An 18377-nucleotide genomic window follows, 5' to 3' on the forward strand; every position below is an offset into this window, starting at 1 on the left:
GTCTCAGGACGACTGAGAATCTTTGAGCAAGATGCCTCATCCCCTACATGCATCTTACACAAATTTCCCTTCACGTTTCAATTATTTTAGATTAAAGTGTCGGCTAAATGATAGGATGGGTTTTATTGGATTCAATACTACATATTGCTACTCACCGCCTTCAATGTTGGGATCCAGACAATTAGCTTCATTAGCGTTCTCCAAGTTGCCATGAATGTGGATCCTGTACTAAATGTTTTATATTACAGATTAATTTTATTTAAAGCACCATGTGAACTCCAGAAACCGGATGGTAGGTGTACAAAACTGATTTGATCTGTAGCGCAACAAGGATTTTTGTGGAGGGATTTAGCTGGGCCCACAAAATCAAGAAACAGTCGATTAGAATGGATATACCGTGGTTATTTTACTTCATTTATACAATAATGTGTTAAAAAATAATAACAAAAACAACCACAACAAGAGTTTTTACATGGAAGCTATCCATATGCGGCCCAGCAGTTCATAGGACTCGTCTACCAAGCGATTCTGACCCACAACCAATAAAACCCATTGTTCTCTTTAACATTGTACTTTGAAACTGTGTGCTGAATATCAAATTACAAGGTACGGGACAACTACAGACTGGTTCAGTTTCTCAGGGAACACTTTCAACTTGTAATCTTGTCATAAACTCCAAACAATCTGTATCCCAAAGGCTTCTAATTTTGGCGTCCTGTTACTGTGTGTTACGCAATCCTCCTTTTCTTAAAAGTCCTTGTAGTGCAGCAACCTGGAGAAAAGCAAGCAGAGAGAGAAATCAGTCAGAATCTGAATGCTGTGAAAGTTGAATGTTGTTTTACTCTTGTTAGGTTAATTATGCAATGTTGGTATTGGTGCAAATTATTTGGTACTTTTTAGTTTCAAGAAATGACCGTACTTATTATACTTTAACTAGCAGCAAATATACTTATAGTTAATAAAAGCTAAGCATTCATGCATAAAAAAACGTTCTATTTTCCATCACATTTCACACATTACACTTGAAATGCAGTGTTTGAGTTTTTCCAGGCCGATCGTTGTAAAGAGGGTGGGACTAACCGCGTCAGTAGGGCGTCGCCCTTGTTGTTAGCCAATGAGAAGAAGCCACTATGTGGTGAGAAGTCTAGGCAGCTGGTGCGGTGGATGTACTTCTTCTTCGTGGTGATGGGGAAGTTGGAGAACACTGTCAAACTGGGGAGGTGGACCTGGACACACAGAGGACACAAAAACGATTGTATTAGCAAATATTAACTATAATCCCCCTATTGAAAAACAAATGTTATACTCTTTCTTCATATTCACAAAATCCACATTAATTTCTTTCATTGCAGTCATCCCTAACCTCTACTGTATACCAACTAATGAAAGATAGCTTCCGGTCCTTGCAATACTACCAGAGCAACTGTAATCAACAACAAAAGCTTTTGGGGCGTTTCCTTATGGACTCACCAGACGCAGGGCTTCATCCTCGTTTTGCGAGGCCATTGCGAGGATCTCAGAGGCGGGGTTGAAGGCCAGAGAGGTCACAGGGGTTACCAGGTTCATAAGCGTCTTCAGAGGCCTGGGATTGGCTGATGTCAGGCAGTCCTGCTGAGAGTAGACGTTGACCACTCCCGACTGAGAGCTGGATAGATATAGTTTAACACATTACACCAATGTAACACATTACTTACATTAGTTCAGGTATTATTCTGGGTGTGCCCTGGGGGGGGGGGGTTTGGTGTGAGTGTGACTCACCCGCAGGCCAGGTACTGTCCGTTCCTGGATGTAGCGATGCTGGTTCCCTTCACACAGCCATCATCTGCAAACTTGTTGACACAGCGACTGCTGCGCATGTCCCACACATACACCTCGCCCTCCTCTGCGCAACACACGCATTCAATTTTATTGTTAACATTGTTTGTCTATCAGCCTTATATTAACACATAATAATCAATGCAACACACACATGGACTACCTAAATTAAGACCTGTAATCAAACTTAATTTTCTTTGAAAGATTTGTTACTTTAAGGACTTTGAGCAAATTATAAGATCAGATGTTTATGTAAACAAAAAAAGGACGTTGCCCAGATCTACAGACCTGCCGGAAAGGTGCACCTACCAGTGAGCTGGTTCTACCAGAGAGATGCTTCTACCAGAGAGATGCTTCTACCAGAGAGATGCTTCTACCAGAGAGATGCTTCTACCAGAGAGATGCTTCTACCAGAGAGATGGGACCCCGGGAGAGAGATTGTCCTCATGCTAGCAAAAGGTGGAAATCAGAACCTACCAGATTGTGCGAAGACGTTGCTTCCGTCGGGAGAAAAGGCCACTCCGCTTACAGAGCCGTTGATTTTCAAACTCTGTACCACTTCCTTTGTCTGCATACACACAAAACAGTAAAACTTTTCAACATGAAAGAATATTTGGGAACACAAACCATTTGATGGTGAGAGTCAGTCGATCATTGCATACAATATACAAGAAAAAATGGAAATGCATCTTGTCCTGCCCACATTGTTGAGCTACAAAGTACATTCTCTGACGTACAGTAGAGTTAAATAATGTGAATTAAAATGATGACATTGTGTCCACGTAAACAACAACTGCAATAGAGTACACATGGTAGCACGGGGACAAACTAGCAGAGCGCCTCAAGCCATTGGCCCATGACGGAACGGCAGCACACACCTTGAGTTTCAGGACGTGCAGGTATCCGTCGTTCCCGGAGAGCAGCAGAGAGTCTCCCTCCGGAGACACAGAGAATTCTCTCACACTGGCTTGCTTCAGACCTGCAGGAACAGAGAGAGAGACACAGAGAAAGAGCGAACAACACCTAATTGAGTCACTATGTTTTTTTCCCCCAAAGACAATCAGTGATTACAAATACATGTAATTAATGAGCACGTAGATTGAGCTTGCTCAAGGACTAGTCTGCTGACATGGGGGGGGGGGCGGGATCAAACCCAGTACTTTTGAACTGGGAGAAGAACTGGGAGTCCCTAGACAGGTACATGCTTTTAAATCTCTCACGCCTCAATAGCTCCTTCCGTTCCAGAATAGGTTTTATCCCAGGTGAAACCTATTTTACCATACGGGGAGTGTATGCATTCTGAACGAGGGTGAACTCAGTCGGGAATTGAACCCCTGACCCTGGTCGCGCTCATGTCATGCTCTGCCAGTTGATGCAAAGCTGAACCACTGTTCTCATGGGTCCTCCCACAGCCACACAGAACCCCTCCTCACCCCTGACGGAGAAAACTGGCACCACGCGTCCCTCCATCATGTCGTACATGTAGAACATCTTGTTCTTGACGCCAGTGGCCACCACCGACTCGCCGTCGCGGCTGAACTGGGCCTTGTGGATGGGGAAGCGCTCCAGGTGGATGCTCTGGATCTTCGGGTTGGTCCTCCCGTCCACCTTGGGGGGGGGGGGGGGGGAGGGGAAGACAGGATGGAGTTAATATAGATTGATTTACCTCGTGGTTTCCGTAGAAGCTCTTCACTTAAAATCAAATAAAAACAAGTTCAACATAGGGTGCTGGAAACTAATTATCAGCGCTCATGAATGAAAGAGAAGACCCAACAAAGTGTCCAACGACGTAGAGAAGCGTAACGCAATCAAACACCAGGCTGAGGGTGCGGAGTCCCTCGACAGTGAGAGAGGAAGCACCTGGAAGAGGGAGATGGACTGGTCGAGTCCTGCCGTCATGACAACCTGAGCCGAGGGGTGGAACTGGACCGTGGTCAGCTGATCGCTGCAGGGACGAGCAGCGTTGGCATGGAGACACTTCTTGACCTGCTCAGCACAATCAGAGGGACATAAACAACACATTTGGAAGTTAAGATCAGAGACACACAAGCACATTCAGTTGTCAAGATCAGTAAGACAAACATTTTAAATTAAACTTTGTCATTAACCCAATGTGCACGCATAAATGTTAACGAAAGGAGGGCTACGCGGGGAATATAAATAAACATGGCATTTAAAAAAATCGATTTAGGTTATTTGTGAGAGCAAATGGCATTGTAAATATGTCCGTACTGCAAAAAATTAGAAAAAAAGAGCTGTGGTTGAGCTGTGCAAAGGGCATGGTAAACAACACAACTGTGCAGACAGAGAGCTTTAATAGAGCTGCAAATGCAAAGTGAACCAGGCAGTAGTAAAAAAGAGAGTAATTGGTTTAGATCGGTGACAGCTTGGAGGTTAGACGCTGTTTCCAGGGGCTCCTGTAGCGCCTCCCAGAGGGCATTTGGGGAGATTTGTCTGTGGCTCGAGGGGCTGGGAACTCTGTTGACCTAGCGTTTTCAGTGTTTCCGGTAAATGTATTTGCTGGCTTGGAGCGGAGTACCGGTGATATGCTGGGCCGGCTTGTGGACCTGCTGCAGGGCTTTCTTGCCTGCTGCTGTGCAGTAAGCATACCAAACTGAGAAGCAGCTGGTCAGGATGATCTCAATGGAGGGCCGTAAGAAAGTGGTGAGAATATGGAGGGTGGTAGGCTGGCGCAGGTAAAGATGAAAAGCTGGGGACAAGCTCCACTTCAAACCTGTGGATGGATTCAGGGAGGTGGCGGCAGCTTTTAGCCTTCCTTTGTCTCCCGCACATTGAGGACCAGATTGTTGAAGGAAGGCATTCACGGGTAAAGAGGAGTTAGGAGAGAGGGCTCACCACTCCCCGGCCTGTCGAGACAGACAGACAGACAGTACTGACCCGTAGGGTCCCCGATGGCAGGGTTTCAGAGGCCGCCACAAAGTTCCCAGTCTTCCTCAGCAGGTCATCGTCATCATCCTCATCTTCATCCTCCTCGCTATCATCGCCTGAAACGGTGGTAGAACAAGATACATTGATGTTATATTCCAATGTATGTAAACTATGTATATGGTGAGGATATAATGTTGTGCATTAGCGAATCAATATCGAATGACGCCTAACTTGAGTCTCTTGTTTGTTTAATAAGGGAAAAGCTTCAAAAGAATGCAGCAATGGGGGAACCTTTTTTCTTGCTCTTCTTGACTTTGACCTCAGCCCAGGTTGGCTTTCCTCCCATTGACTTCTGAAACCTGGGGGAAAATCAGGGCGTGAGTAGTTAGGAACAAACAGGGATGAGGACAATACAATTACAAAATATACAAGAGAGAACGCGCGCGCGTGCGCATGCGTGTGTGTGTGTGTGCGCGCTTACTGCTCCGTCATCCTCTGCTGGAGTTTCTGCTTTGTCATCTTTGACTCTGCCTCTCCTTTGGTCAGGTACTTACGGAAGCGATGGCTCATGTCCACTCTAGGGATAGAGGAAGGTAGGGGAAGATATTAAGGGACAGACTGGAGGTGACTGGTGGCGAGAGCAGACATAATAACATTGAATGCAATCTGCATCTGCTTTTTAAGTTGAGTTTTGCTAGGGGTCCGTAAGTCTCTAGAAATAATTCTCAGAGTCAACATCAACAAATCAATGGAAACAAAGATGGCCTAGAATAAAGAAGAGAAATTGGAAGTTGTTTGCTGGAAGTAATGTACCTATGGCAACAAAAAAAAGCATCCCCCCCAACCATGAGCTTTTAGAATTAAACCCTCCACGGTCAGGGCTCCATTATTTCTCTGAAAGATTGCGATGAATACTTGCTGCCAATCACATGAGACTGAGACAATCAAAAAATACATAAAAAATGTAACTCCCAAGAATTTCTGAAAGAATGCACAACCAAGTTTATAATATCGACAACCTGACAGAGTGTAAAATGAATCAGGGAAATTCGTAAGTAGACAGCGCACAAAAGGAGATTCTACATGAAAAGTGCCTAGCTCAAGGCTTTGATTATGTCCATTAAAACCTATGGCGCATATCGCCCACATTCTACATACTCTTCCATGCGCTCGTCATCGTCATCAACCCAGGCTGCTTTCTTGGCTGATGGGACCTTTAGATGAGCCTCGCTCTCCACTTCTGGGTCGTCCAAGTCACCTTCATCTTCATCATCGTCATCTAATAATGACGCCCCTTGCTTGTCCTGTTAAAGCCCAGCAGGGGAGATTAGACGTTTGTACAGAAAGTGTAATGTACTTGTTGTATTGGGTAAAAAAAAAAATGCTATTAAGCCTGTTATACTGTTAATAACTTATATGTCTGCGGATATTGACAAGAATCTTAACAGAAATGTTTTTAGTTTGTGTTCTATGACACCATGTTTATAAAACAACAGATTGACTTGTATGCCCATGTTATATGCTCAGTTATAATATGTAATAAAAAATAGATCATGATTAGCGGAGACAATGAATCAGAGCAGTACAGTCTAGCTGTTAAACACTTCGAACGCTGTGGTTTAATCAATGAATACCAACTGTGTGCTGGTTGGATACAATTAAGAAAAATGCCCACCTCAATGAGTCTCTCAACCAACTCATCCTCTGCACCGAAAACGAGGTCCTCCAATAGTTTGACAGATGCGTCATTTTCCCCTAAAACCGTCAGATTCTTCACGTTTCTCTGTCTTTTTATAAGCTCTTGTTTTGGGTTGTATGCTGGTACGCGCACCCTCTTCTTGATTTTAGGTTTTTCATCCGACTGCGGTAACTTAATAACTTCTTCCATGATTTACAATCTACACTTCCCAAACTATAAATAAGATGTTAAAACCATATGCCGAAAACGGAAACTAAATAAGTTGCATTAAATGAAAACCTTATAGATTTTTTTGCCTGTCCTATGCAGTCAAGTATATTGCACATGGAGCATGCTGTATTGTTTCTTCCGGTAAACATCACCCATGAACCCGGAAACAGTTTGATTGACATGATTAGATATTAGACTCCTGAAAATGTAACACTACCCTCTGCTGGTCATTTCAAGCCGTTTCTGTAACAAAATCTTGGTCAAGGTAAAGGGAATAACTATCCGAATGGTGCTGTTTACAGTCGTCCATATCATTAAAAAAAAACAAAAAGACCAATCAGGGCATCTCTTGATATGGCCTGTAAATTATGGGATGTCGTTTGTAAACTTTTGCTGCTCAAAAACGTCTTTGACTTTTTACAGTTTTAGCAAATAAACGTCTCTCCAAAGTACACTGCAATTGACATGTCACTTTTTCACATATATAAAATTAGAATTATATTTTAAATCGAAATCTACATTTTATATCTAAATCTTCGGCTATATCTAAATCTAAATCCTATGTTTAAAGGCTAAATCTGATTTCTAAATCGAAATCCTAAATATCTTCAACATATATCCTAATTGGGATAGGATCTAGATATAAAGATTGAATTTATCTGTACGATTGATCTTCAGATTAAGCATTTAGATTTAGGATTTAGATTGAGTAATATATTTAGACGTATTGCATATTCTATAATTTGTGCGTGTTTTGACTTTTTCGACCATGTGTGGTGGAAAAACAAACCAAACACTCAGGGATTGACACTAACCATGGCCGTAGTTTGTCACCATATAAACCATACCATGTTGTCCTTAACCATGACATTATACACATTTGCCACAGGGTATCGTTACTGTCCGGCAGTGCGGTTTGCACCCGTTGTAGACAGTACGTCTACTGTAGTGGACGTAACGCAAGTGTTTGTTTACGTCGATGTGAGACTGGTAGGTGATCTCTGAAGATATGTCTGGAACACTATCCCCCGGTCTCAATTCCAAAAAATGGATTGCCTACAGTTCTACCAAGCCATGGAACATGGTTTATGTGATGGATCAAAAAGAAACAGTTGAGCCACTTAGACATTTACGTTTTTTAATCAGACATGTTATCTGCATTGGTACAACATCTGGCTGAGTTATGATCGATGGTTAAGATCTTGGCAATGAAATGTGGAGGAAGAAGAAGGGTATTAAGAGTGTGCATTTTGGTGTACAACGAATTACCGCATCTCTCAATTAGGGAAAATGCAGATACACAATGAGAGACGGGGGTGAAAATAGATTTGTTTATGTTAGTTCTGCAATGCTTAAAACAGTTACACCATACCTCCATTTTTGTTAAGTCCGAACGATACAAGATTATTATGTATACATATTGGACTAACTAAGCGGTTATTACTTTTATCTAAGCCTATTAGGACTATACAATTCCTGAATCAACAAGCAAGCATTTCATAAGGCAAACAAATTAACCAAGGGAGGACAAAATTAGGACAATTGGCCCCCCAAAAAAGGAAGACCAATTAAATTGTTGTTTAAAAGGGATGAGTGTTGTCGACAAGCTACACGGGTAGGAGACTACAGTGGAAAAGTGGTTACAGACAAGCACTTTTTTTTAAATCTCAACCCCATAATATAATGGCCATAAATCTGTGCAGTTTAGTTAACTGTCAAGGAATATGACCACTAAGCCACTCCCTCAACCTCCTTCCTTGGTCTCGCAAATATATCTGTACAAAAAGAACAAACAACCAACTTCCTCAGTGGCATATTCACAGTAACATCATGTCACAACACTCAAAGCCTTTTGAAAAAAACATGGAGCCACGATGCTCGTCAAAATAACCCTACAAAATAAGAAGCAGGTCCCGGGGGGATCCTGGGGCCAGAGAACAGTCTTCAGGGTCCTGCCCAAAAGATCTGGTAGGTTTCAGTGCAAACTCCTCCTCCAACATTTTACCAGACACTTTAACAATGTGTTTTCACTCAACCACCTTTCCTTTTGATTTAAGTAGCCGTGAACACTGAATGCATTGTTTTATCCTATTTTATTGATACACTCCCTTTAACTGAGCAAGGGATTTTTGAGAAATACTTTCAGGAACAGTTCCCCTCTTCTAGTATGGTAGTCTTTCAAAGAAATTAGAGAATAAAAAACAAAAACCTTTCAGACTTCATTGTGCATTAAAGGAACATAAAAAGATTAACACTTCCCGGCTTCTTTTTTTTTTTTTTTTATGCTGTAAATGTATGATCACAGAAATCACACCATACAAAGTCCCCTAACAGACACACACACACGCCTTGTTCAATTACTGATTAATAAGCTACAGACACTCAAGTCATTGTTATTGAACACAAAGCAACATTTGATAACCAACCGGAAATGGAATAGAATGAGTTCAACTCAAAAAGAAAATTAAAGGGGTGAAGCCGGCTGGGATTAGAACACTGCACTAAAGAGACCGGACTCTCATGCTGTTAGAACACAGATGGACTGATCGGAGACATGCGTCAGTTTGAGTCTTTTTTTTTGTTTTTGTTAAGCTGTTAGCAAGTACGGGGAGGCGAGGGGAGATGATATGAGGAGCCGGTTCCTTTGCGTTGAGGGATTTTTCCTCAAGAGCGAGCAACCAAAAATAGACAACACTTGAATCAAGAAAACGATCCTATTTCTTCCCCATTTGTCAATACATCCCCTCATCAACTCAATCTCTCCCCCCCCCCACACACACTTGAAGGTTACCACGACAATATCTGAGGTCTGTCATACGGTCTCGTAAGGTTTGTAGTTAAACACTGCCGTGCTTGGCACTTAAAGAAAAAAAAAAATCCAATTGAAGATTCTCAGTTCTCCCAAAACGTTAATCTGCTGACAGTTGGGTTTCCTGTCTACTTGTGCTGTGTGTGCCGCCTCACCAGTGGATGCTTGCGGCATGGTCTGCGTTCCAATCCCAGCTCTAGGGCAGTCTCCATGGTGATGTGAGGCGTTCCAATTCCCAAAGACTCCCTGCAAGATTTTCGTTATAAAACCGCACACTGGTTCCCTGTAATATAGTCCAGCATTAAGGTCAAGGCAAGATCATTAAAAGTATACAGGGAGTTTTGTTTTGCTCCCATGAATCTGCAACACATTTCCACTGGCTGCTGTGTCCCTGCGGATCCCTTCCAGTACTAGAAGTCTGAGAGATGATCCGCCATGACATCATCAACCCTGCCATGGTGATGTCATCAGAAGAGTCTTCTTCTCTGCAGTGCCCGGCTAGTACCTGGTACCCCTCCTCTTGAATGGTGCAGTATTAGTAGTGTACATGTCTTACACAAGAGGGGCCTACACCTTCACAGTTAACATGGTCACTGGCCCTTTTCGCCCCTTTCTATTCCGAAAACTACTGGGTCAATCTTTGTTGCAAGTCTGTTGGAACAGATACTTTGTCGGTGTAAGATTATCCCCAAAGAAAATGTCCCCTGTGGACATATTTATTTTTAAGTCAAGGGCAGACAAGAATTTCCCCTTCAAGTGGATTAAAATGAGGCAGTGGCTGCCATCAGTGTGCCAACCAATCGGCAGACGATATGCAGGAATAATACGCTTGGTGCTGCAAAGCACCAACAGCCCGAAGCTGACTGTGGAGGTTTCGACTAAAGCAGGTGGACTCACAACAAGGACACTTCATAGCTGAGGACGAGGCAGGGTGCACGTGTGATTTGATCCAACGATTGAGTTTCCAGGGACTTGGACAGCTGCATTTTCTTTTCTTTTTTAAACTGTACTCTTGAGTTAAAATGGAGAAAAGGGCCATTACAAGTCTCTAGCTCCCAGTAGGCTCTGCACACTTCTTGGCATGCAAGGTCCTGCCATTGACCTGCGAGAGTGTTACTATGGAGATTGTTGGTTATTCTCCATGGCAACAGGATGGCAACAGGCTCCCTGACAAGCAGGCCAGTGAATGGGCGAGCCAGCCACGGTTACTAGACCCATTCATATTTTTCCACCAAAAGCTGTTTAAGTTGCTGTGCGTATGGGAGTCAGCGTCATCCTGCTGACTTCACTGAAGCTGCCCCCCGTTCTCCACTTGTGTTGATGTGTCTCTTGTGAATGAATCGTGGCAGCATGCCTCACATACAGTGTCATTCAAGGGAAATGTTTCTGTTTGCGTGTGTGGTTGTCTCGGTAGCTTTGTGTGTTATGTTTGCCTTTGCATGTGTGTTGTGGCTGTGCAGGTCTCTGGAACTGTTGCATGTATTCGGTTGGCATGCATAACTCTTATATGCAAGTGTGTGTGCTTGTCTGCATCCGCCAGGGTATGAAATGTAGTGTTTTATTGTGAGTGCGTGCATAATAGCCAGGTAAGGGCCTGAAGTCCGGGTCCTTCTGGGTTCACCTTCCAACTGGAGGCAGGGGGGGTGCTCCTCTCATTATCGGAACTTCAAACAAACAAACACATGAAGGACAATATTAAATCACAAAGCATGAGTCGTGTGTGTGTGTGTGTGTGTGTGTGTGTGTGTGTGTGTGTGTACCTCTGTTGGCCTTGCTGGGGTAGATTTTAGTAAAGTGCCTGTATTCCTCTGGAGCAGGGAAGTCGTCAAGTGAATGGAAAGAATACTTTGATTCAAAATCATCTGTGTTGAGAGAAAAGCAGTGGGTTTACATGCATTACTTCTCATTATTCGCACACACACACACACACACACACACGATTCATGCTTGGCCCAATGAACCGTTCTTGCCACTAATCGATGAATTTCCCTGTGAACACGTCAAGGTAACTTACACCGACGAAGGTAGAGAGGTGAAACCAAATGGGTTCCAGAAAAATATTCTAAAACAAAGGAAGAGACATAGGGACAGGGCCAACGCACTCACCGACGAAGGAGCGCGGGGCCGAGGAGGAGGAGGAGGAGTGGCCGTTGCGGATGGGAGGGGGAGGCGGGGGAGGACCAGCAGGAGTGCGGGATGGGGGAGGAGGGGGCTTCCCCCGGGTAGGGGGGTCAGAGGACAGGGAGGGGCTACCGTGTGCCCTGTAGGGAGGGGGAGGCGGGGCCTCTCTGCTGCCAGTCCTTAAGGACGCGGGAACGGGTGGGGCTGAGAGAGAGAGCGAGAGCGAGAGAGCGAGAGAGCGAGAGCGAGAGAGAGAGAGAGAGAGAGAGAGAGATTACCATGGGCAGTGATGTGCAAATCATTGATATTAAGCAGTGCAAATGTCAATATATATATAAGGGATAGCCCGAACAAAATAAATGTAATTCTTCCGGCATCAGTGAAGTAATCATTATCGATTAGCATTTGTCATCTATAAAATGCTTTGAACTAAAGCCACTTACAATACATATCATGTTATTGTGTGTGTTATTAAGGAGCTGCTAGGGGCTTGGGCGTCTTGCTCAAGCCCCAAGACACCAACAGGGAAGCTGTGGACATTGGGGCTTGAACCCAGAACAGTGCCCCCTACCTGTGGCTCTGCCTGGGGGCTCTCTGACCGGTAGGTGAGGCCTGGAGCCGCCCTGCTGGGAAGGGGTGGGAGAGGCAGGAGGAGGTGGAGGAGCGGGGCCTCTGGTGGGGGTGTGGCCCCCCGGGGAGGGAGCTTGCCTCTTGTTGCCGAGGGAATTGTGCCGCTGGGGCAGGTCCGGCGCAGCCTCCAGCCCCGTGGCCCCCGACGGCCCGTTGGCGAGCCGGTAGTGGGGCAGCGGGGGGGCCAGGGAGGAGCAGGAGCCCCCGGAGTTGCCGCCGGAGGTCGGGGGCCGCCTGCTGTTGCCGGGCGACGGAGGCGGCTTGGCGGGCAAGGGCGGGGTGTTGTTAGGGGTGGGGGGCAGTGGTTTCTCCCGGTTGTACGAGGAGGAGGGAGGGGAGGGCGCGTTTCCGCGGCGACAGATTGGGGGAGGGGGAGGGGGGGGGGCAGAGGAGGAGTGCTTCATGCTGCCGGAGGGGGAGGCGGCGGCCGAGGAGGGGGAAGAGCAGGGCGCCGAGGGGGAGGCGGCGAGGTTCGGGAGCGACGGGCGGTGGGCACGGCCCGGCTCTGTGGGCGACATGGCCTGGGGGGAGGGGCTCTCTGCGTCGTCGGGGCGATGACTGGGGGGCCTGGGGGCCGCGCCGCGAGTGGTGGGGGAGCGACCTGAAGAACCGTCTGAGGAACAAAGAAATATTAACTCTTGCACTTACGCTTTCCAGACATCGTCCCCCCCCCCCCCCTCCCAGGTTCGTCAGCCGACAGTGGGCTACTTACCGCCGACCGGCCGAAGTCTGGGGACCCCGCCCTGGAAGAGCCCCCCTATTGGTGGAACAGAGCCCGAGGGGCTACCCGCTCCACTCCTACTGCCGCCCCCGGTCCCAGAAGCGCCTCCTTTCGGTTCTAGGAAGAAAGATTCACGCAGTTAGCGGAAAGCTTAGCACTTTTCAACAGCACACTATCGTTAAAGGTTGAATCTGTACGATTTTAACATTGGCAAGCTCAGGCTGCAAGCTACCCATGCCTTGGCTTTACACTTTTTGCTAAAATAATAAAAACATGCGAGTACAACTGTACTCGTTGGTTTGTTTTAAACATTTTATTTTAAACGTTAAACAAACCACTTCATTTTGTTTTACAAATGTGAAAATCGTAATGCGATGCAACCTTTAAGCATGACTAGCCAAGTAGCACTACCAACATCTCACTACCATTTTACGAATGTTTCTATGAAGGAGGTTTTTGTGTTTAACATGGAGGTTAGGTGGAATGACGATGAAACAAGATGCAGTGAGACACGACAGTAGAAGTGAGGTCATTGTTTACGGTGGCAGGCTGCTCCGCCGGGCGTCACGAGGACAGCGTGATATTCAACACACAAAACAGTGGGAGAGCATCAATTGACGTCAAGTTAAAGTTACATCACAGAGCGGTGCGGCAGTTAATTGGGAGGAAGAGGAAGAAGAGTTGAGATTGCAGCATTGATATAGTGAAAGTCATGTTAGGGAAATTATTTAACTGTATTCAAGTATGACAAGCTGACATTTAACCTTTACATTAACATTTTACACAATGTTATATGCATATATGTTTTTATATGTGTTTTTGGTTAAATAAAAGTTTTTTTGAAGACGTTAATAAAGAAGTTATTTCAAATTAACAGTGGCATGATTTATGCCTCGACACAACTTCTTCCCACCCACCGTCATTCCTTCAAGCTCGCAGACAGAAACTAGCATGCCAAGTAAGAATAGCTTATATGCATGATGCTCACAGCTTTGTTTTAGCCAGTTGTTTCATTAATAATCTATAGACATACGTTTATCTAAATAAATGCTGTGATTCTTAAATAGAACTACCCAAAAATCCACCCACAAATTGGACACGTATTATCGTATTAGGTCGACACCTGACTTAATTGTGAGAAAACAGCAAAAAATAGGCAAGCAACAAAATATAAATCCCCAAACTTTTTAAAATGGCATAGACATATGAAGATTTATAACAAGAGAATGACAAGTTATGAAGAATTTTTAAGTAAGTATGTCATGAAGAGACAGTTAAAAAGTAAAGTGGAAGACTTACTCGACAAAAACATACAAAATGTGCATGAAACAGTGGTCACATGGGGAAATGTTCATGTAAAAATGTTTCTAAAAGTATGTGTACATAAGGGTTAGGCCTGAAGGATTTGGAATTTAGATGATAAGTTGATAATCATTTGTTCAAATGTATTGCAAATGTATTTGTTCAAATGTAAAATATCACCAGTCTAAGGATACTGTTGATTATGTTTTATTGAATTTCTTTTGCTAAAATTATATTCTAATCCAACTTGTTTTGCAGTGGGGACAGCTGTTCTGTTGAGCACAAATGGACCGTTGACTTAAAATGTTCTTATATGATCATAAGATTTAAATTGGAAGATCCTATGTGTCGAATATTTATTTCTTAACCAGTTGATATATTTTGTGTAAATTAGAATTATGGAATATAGAGACTCTAGTACCCCAAAATGCCAAAAAAACTAAAATGTAACTAATAATAATAATGATGAAAAGTAATTGACTTTATAACTTAAAATGACTGGCTACAATATATTCATGTCCCTATTTTAGTAATCCATGCAAAGGTGGGAGGGCCCTGATGATCAGTCTCATCGTCAAAAATCATTTGCCTTGTCATTCTTTAAATCATTTGCATCAACTACGATGCAAATGGCCGCTTGCCTCCATAACACGGCAGTAGTTCAGTCTATCAGCCATGGAGATGACATTTTCGAAAAGGTTGAAATACTAATCAACCATAACTTTTAAAACCACTCCTAAACTGCAATTTGGTAAATAGTCCCAAAAAACCAAACTGGCTAAACACAGTTCCTAGCCCATCTTGCATGAAGCCTGCTTTTGAGAAAGAGCAACGAGTGTCCTTACGCTGGAGTGAAAAGGAAGCGCTCCTATCGCCGGTCACCCTCTTCTGTTCGTCCGACAGTGACGCCTGCTGCGGCTGCTGTTTTTGTTGTAGGTTTAAGTATTGGTATAACCGTATGTATGGGTGGTCTGTTGGTGCTGGTGTTTGGGACTTTGATGTCTTTGGGCTCTTACTCTCTAGCTGCGGGGCACTGCGGTCGTCCACCACCGCCACCTTCCTCAGCCTGGTGCCAGTGCAGATGTCTGTGAGCAGGGCACCACGACCTTTGGCCTCCTCTCGGTTCAGCTTGGGAGGGGTCGTGTTGGCCTGACGGGAATTTACGGATGTCAAGGGAAATAAAGAGGAGGGAGGGCACATGTTGCTACAGATGCATATTCCGTTTTTATCCTCTTGCAATACCAAGATTGCTTACATTCTTAGTGGGCCACAGTGGGAATCGACCCCTTAAACATTATTTATAGCCGCCTTGTGGGAACTGCACAAGCCAGTGTGGAACCAAAATGCCTGATCACGGCCGTCGCACACAGCTCATACAGGGATTTTTCCCTTTTATCACATCTCTGAAATATTTAAGCTCCTCCAGCAGTTCGTGAACTGCTTTTCCAAAATGGCAATCATAAATGCCATGGCCGTGTGTGGACGGCCATGGCATTTCCCATTTAGCTTTCCCCTGCCCATGTTAAATCAATTCTCTACAAATTCAGGATAGGACAAGAATGTGTGTGGTATGTTACAATACTGAGTATCTTGCCCTATCACATCTAATAATACCTCTGATGATGGTTCTTTAAGATTATACACATTCTATCCATTTTTTAACATTAGAAAATATTTTTGAAGGCTAACTTCCTCCTTTCATTTTGCTTTGCTTTCAACATTTAAGTCAGTTATGAAACCAGGATATCACGCAGTACACTAAGTAATGGTCTGCCATCAATAAACAGTACAACCCACTGCCTGGAGGTTTTTAGTGACGTCCCAGCATTAAAATCATTAGAGCAACCAGATCAAGCATGTGTCAATATTTGGACAGTTGGTTGCTATTTTGTCATTGTATAACGGAAAGAGGGGAGGGGGGAGCTTACCTGGCTGAAGGTGGGGGGTGGCGGGGGACCCCCTGGCGGAGGAGGAGGGGGAGGGATGGGCATTCTGCCTTTTAACTGTAAGCCCCAATATTGTTACAATTTGTTACAATATACACACAGCTGGGTCACCCTGCAACACACACAGACAAGAATTTCAGGTTAATAATTGCAACATGTTATCCAAAGATTGATCCATCATTCAGCTTTTGAGACACTAAATATTATTGCAAACGAAACAAAAGCAGTAAAAGCAGCAATACATTTTTTTTTAAATTAACAATAAATTGAGAACATGCTATTTAAAGTAATTAACTGCAACGGGCTCTAAACTGCAACTAGCCAAAAAAGCAAATATGCATGGTTCTACCTCGAAGTACAGTACGTAACGGTTTATAAATAAATGTATGAATAGTAACCTAATGTAATAACCGACGATTAAGGTTCCATACTGAATTGGATATCAAAGATAGCGTCAATAAAAGCCTCAGATACGTTAAATAATGGCCTGTTTTCCACCACTGCTGCTTGGCTAGCTTGGAAATCGAAAATACTTGCAGTTTTAAGGCAAGACAATTTTTTGTTATTCAATTTAATTCATTTTCTTACACCATTTAATATAACAACATACGTAGGAATCGTTGATAATGACAATGTCATTATAGTATTAAAAAGAGAACATCATAGTTAGCTAAGTGGCTAACCTGCAGGCTAGTTTTAGCATCCCGTGCCAAGGCTTGCAAGCTCATCACCAAAACATGAAGTCTGCATCAACCATACCTGTCAAATGTATTGGTCCATTCGTTGCACCTTTAGGATTTGAAGTCATATCTGTGCCCGTCCAATTTGTCTCTAACCTTTACAAGGGAAAAATTGCGATGCATTTTGCAGAAAAACAAAAGACGATAGGTGTATGGTTGTTGAAGCAAATCCCTGTATATTGCGCTTAGCCCCACGCACGAATGAATGTTAGCGGAAATGCACTGCTGTGTGTGTTGTGCATATATGATCAACATCTCAGAAATTAGGGGGGGGGGTCATGTAGCTAGATGTTTTATTAATAAGGAAGAAAGTACGTTGTTTTTAATAGACGATGTAAGAACAATTGTTTGGCTTCGTTGAATATACTTTATTCTCAGAAATTCCTAGAACAGAAAGCGGGTATGTGAATGGCTAAATGATTGGTCGGAAGTGACGCATCACTCTCTGCAAACCAATCATAGCAGAGTTGCCCTGCCGATATTTGAAAATTTGTAAGGGAAAGGTTAAATAACACTTGGGGGCAGTACATTCAAATTTACACGGATGGGGCCCAAGACCCAAGAACTGGGAAGTCTGGGTTTGCTTTTTGCATCCCAGATTTGGATGTGAGCAGGTATAAGCGACTGTTTGAGGGGGTTTCAGTTTATACCACAGAGCTACTTGCTATAATCTGGGCTATGCAGTGGGTGGAGGAGGTGAGGCCAGGCCCAGTGGTGATATGTTCTGACTCTGCATCAGTGCTGATGACCTTGAAGGAGGGAGGGCTTGGAGCCAGGTCGGACCTCATGGTGGAGCTTCTTACCCTGATGCACAGGATTGAGCAGGTGGGAGAGTTAGTGGGGTTCTTGTGGGTCCCAGCCCATGTGGGGATAGAGGGGAATGAGCTAGCTGATGGAGCAGCGAAAAGGGCTTTAAGAAGGGAAAAGGTGGACGTAATAGTGAGGCTGGGGTTAACTGAGTGTAGGTCAATCATAAAGAGGAACATCATGGCTGTGTGGCAGGAGGAGTGGGATCGGGAAAAGAAGGGGAGGCATTATTACAGCTTGCAGAAGTCAGTCACAAGGAGCCAGTGTTTTCTGGGAAAAGAAAGGAGGCATACAGTCATGATGACCAGACTGAGGTTGGGGCATTGTGGACTAGCATGGGACTTACACAAAATTGGGAAACATGAGGATGGACTGTGTGGGGAGTGTGGCAAAAACCAAACAGTGGAACATGTCCTGATGGAGTGTGCAGGACTCGCACTGGAGAGGGAACGGCTGTATGTAGCGGTGGGCACAACACCCGTTACTCTGAGGAGCCTTCTGGGTCCCATCGAGGACCAGCGTGGGATTGTAAAAGCTGTGCTGGAATTTATGGCGGCCACTCGACAGATAAAAATGGACTGATTGCGGTTTGGAATTTTGTTTTAGTTTTATTTTTGTCCTGTAGATGGCAGCAATGTGCCGCAAAGGCATACAGTCTGCCGGAAATTAAAGGAAGAAGAAGAAGATA

At 44.2% G+C, this 18377-nt stretch overlaps 2 protein-coding genes across 4 annotated transcripts; both read right to left on the bottom strand.

The window, feature by feature from the left end:
- Positions 1-381: 381 nt before the first annotated feature.
- Positions 382-6809, bottom strand: utp18 (UTP18 small subunit processome component). The gene is made up of 13 exons (XM_060042614.1): positions 6380-6809; positions 5863-6008; positions 5186-5281; positions 4996-5063; positions 4714-4820; positions 3676-3801; positions 3249-3423; positions 2694-2794; positions 2293-2383; positions 1759-1882; positions 1471-1645; positions 1081-1226; positions 382-772 (listed from the first exon to the last, which is right to left on the bottom strand). Exons 1-13 carry the CDS (start codon positions 6590-6592, stop codon positions 748-750), a joined length of 1593 nt encoding a protein of 530 aa, XP_059898597.1. The 5' UTR covers positions 6593-6809; the 3' UTR covers positions 382-747.
- A 925-nt stretch (positions 6810-7734) lies between these two features.
- wipf2b (WAS/WASL interacting protein family, member 2b) lies at positions 7735-17229 on the bottom strand. Of its 3 annotated transcripts, none has more exons than XM_060042636.1 (8): positions 16902-17229; positions 16125-16254; positions 15042-15345; positions 12886-13011; positions 12115-12786; positions 11676-11747; positions 11183-11284; positions 7735-11086 (listed from the first exon to the last, which is right to left on the bottom strand). In XM_060042636.1, the coding sequence occupies exons 2-8, from the start codon at positions 16185-16187 to the stop codon at positions 11040-11042; spliced, it is 1386 nt and encodes a 461-aa protein (XP_059898619.1). In that variant the 5' UTR covers positions 16188-16254; positions 16902-17229; the 3' UTR covers positions 7735-11039. The 3 variants fall into 3 exon arrangements, with proteins under 3 accessions (XP_059898619.1, XP_059898610.1, XP_059898628.1); XM_060042627.1 differs by having other exon boundaries at positions 11529-11747; positions 16902-17228; XM_060042645.1 differs by having other exon boundaries at positions 11529-11747; positions 15213-15345; positions 16902-17129.
- Positions 17230-18377: the final 1148 nt, after the last annotated feature.

Source organism: Gadus macrocephalus, chromosome 2 (genome assembly GCF_031168955.1).
Source record: "Gadus macrocephalus chromosome 2, ASM3116895v1".
NCBI lineage: Eukaryota > Metazoa > Chordata > Actinopteri > Gadiformes > Gadidae > Gadus > Gadus macrocephalus.

Coding starts and splice junctions, on each gene's coding strand:
- wipf2b (XM_060042627.1), bottom strand. CDS start 16,187: ATGCCCATCCCTCCCCCTCCTCCTCCGCCAGGGGGTCCCCCGCCACCC. Junction 11,748..12,114: donor GCCCCCAGGCAGAGCCACAG/GTAGGGGGCACT, acceptor TCTCTCTCTCAG/CCCCACCCGTTCCCGCGTCC. Junction 11,087..11,182: donor CCCCAGCAAGGCCAACAGAG/GTACACACACAC, acceptor GTTTGTTTGAAG/TTCCGATAATGAGAGGAGCA.
- utp18 (XM_060042614.1), bottom strand. CDS start 6,592: ATGGAAGAAGTTATTAAGTTACCGCAGTCGGATGAAAAACCTAAAATC. Junction 5,064..5,185: donor CAGCAGAGGATGACGGAGCA/GTAAGCGCGCAC, acceptor ATTTTCCCCCAG/GTTTCAGAAGTCAATGGGAG. Junction 1,646..1,758: donor GGACAGTACCTGGCCTGCGG/GTGAGTCACACT, acceptor ATATCTATCCAG/CTCTCAGTCGGGAGTGGTCA.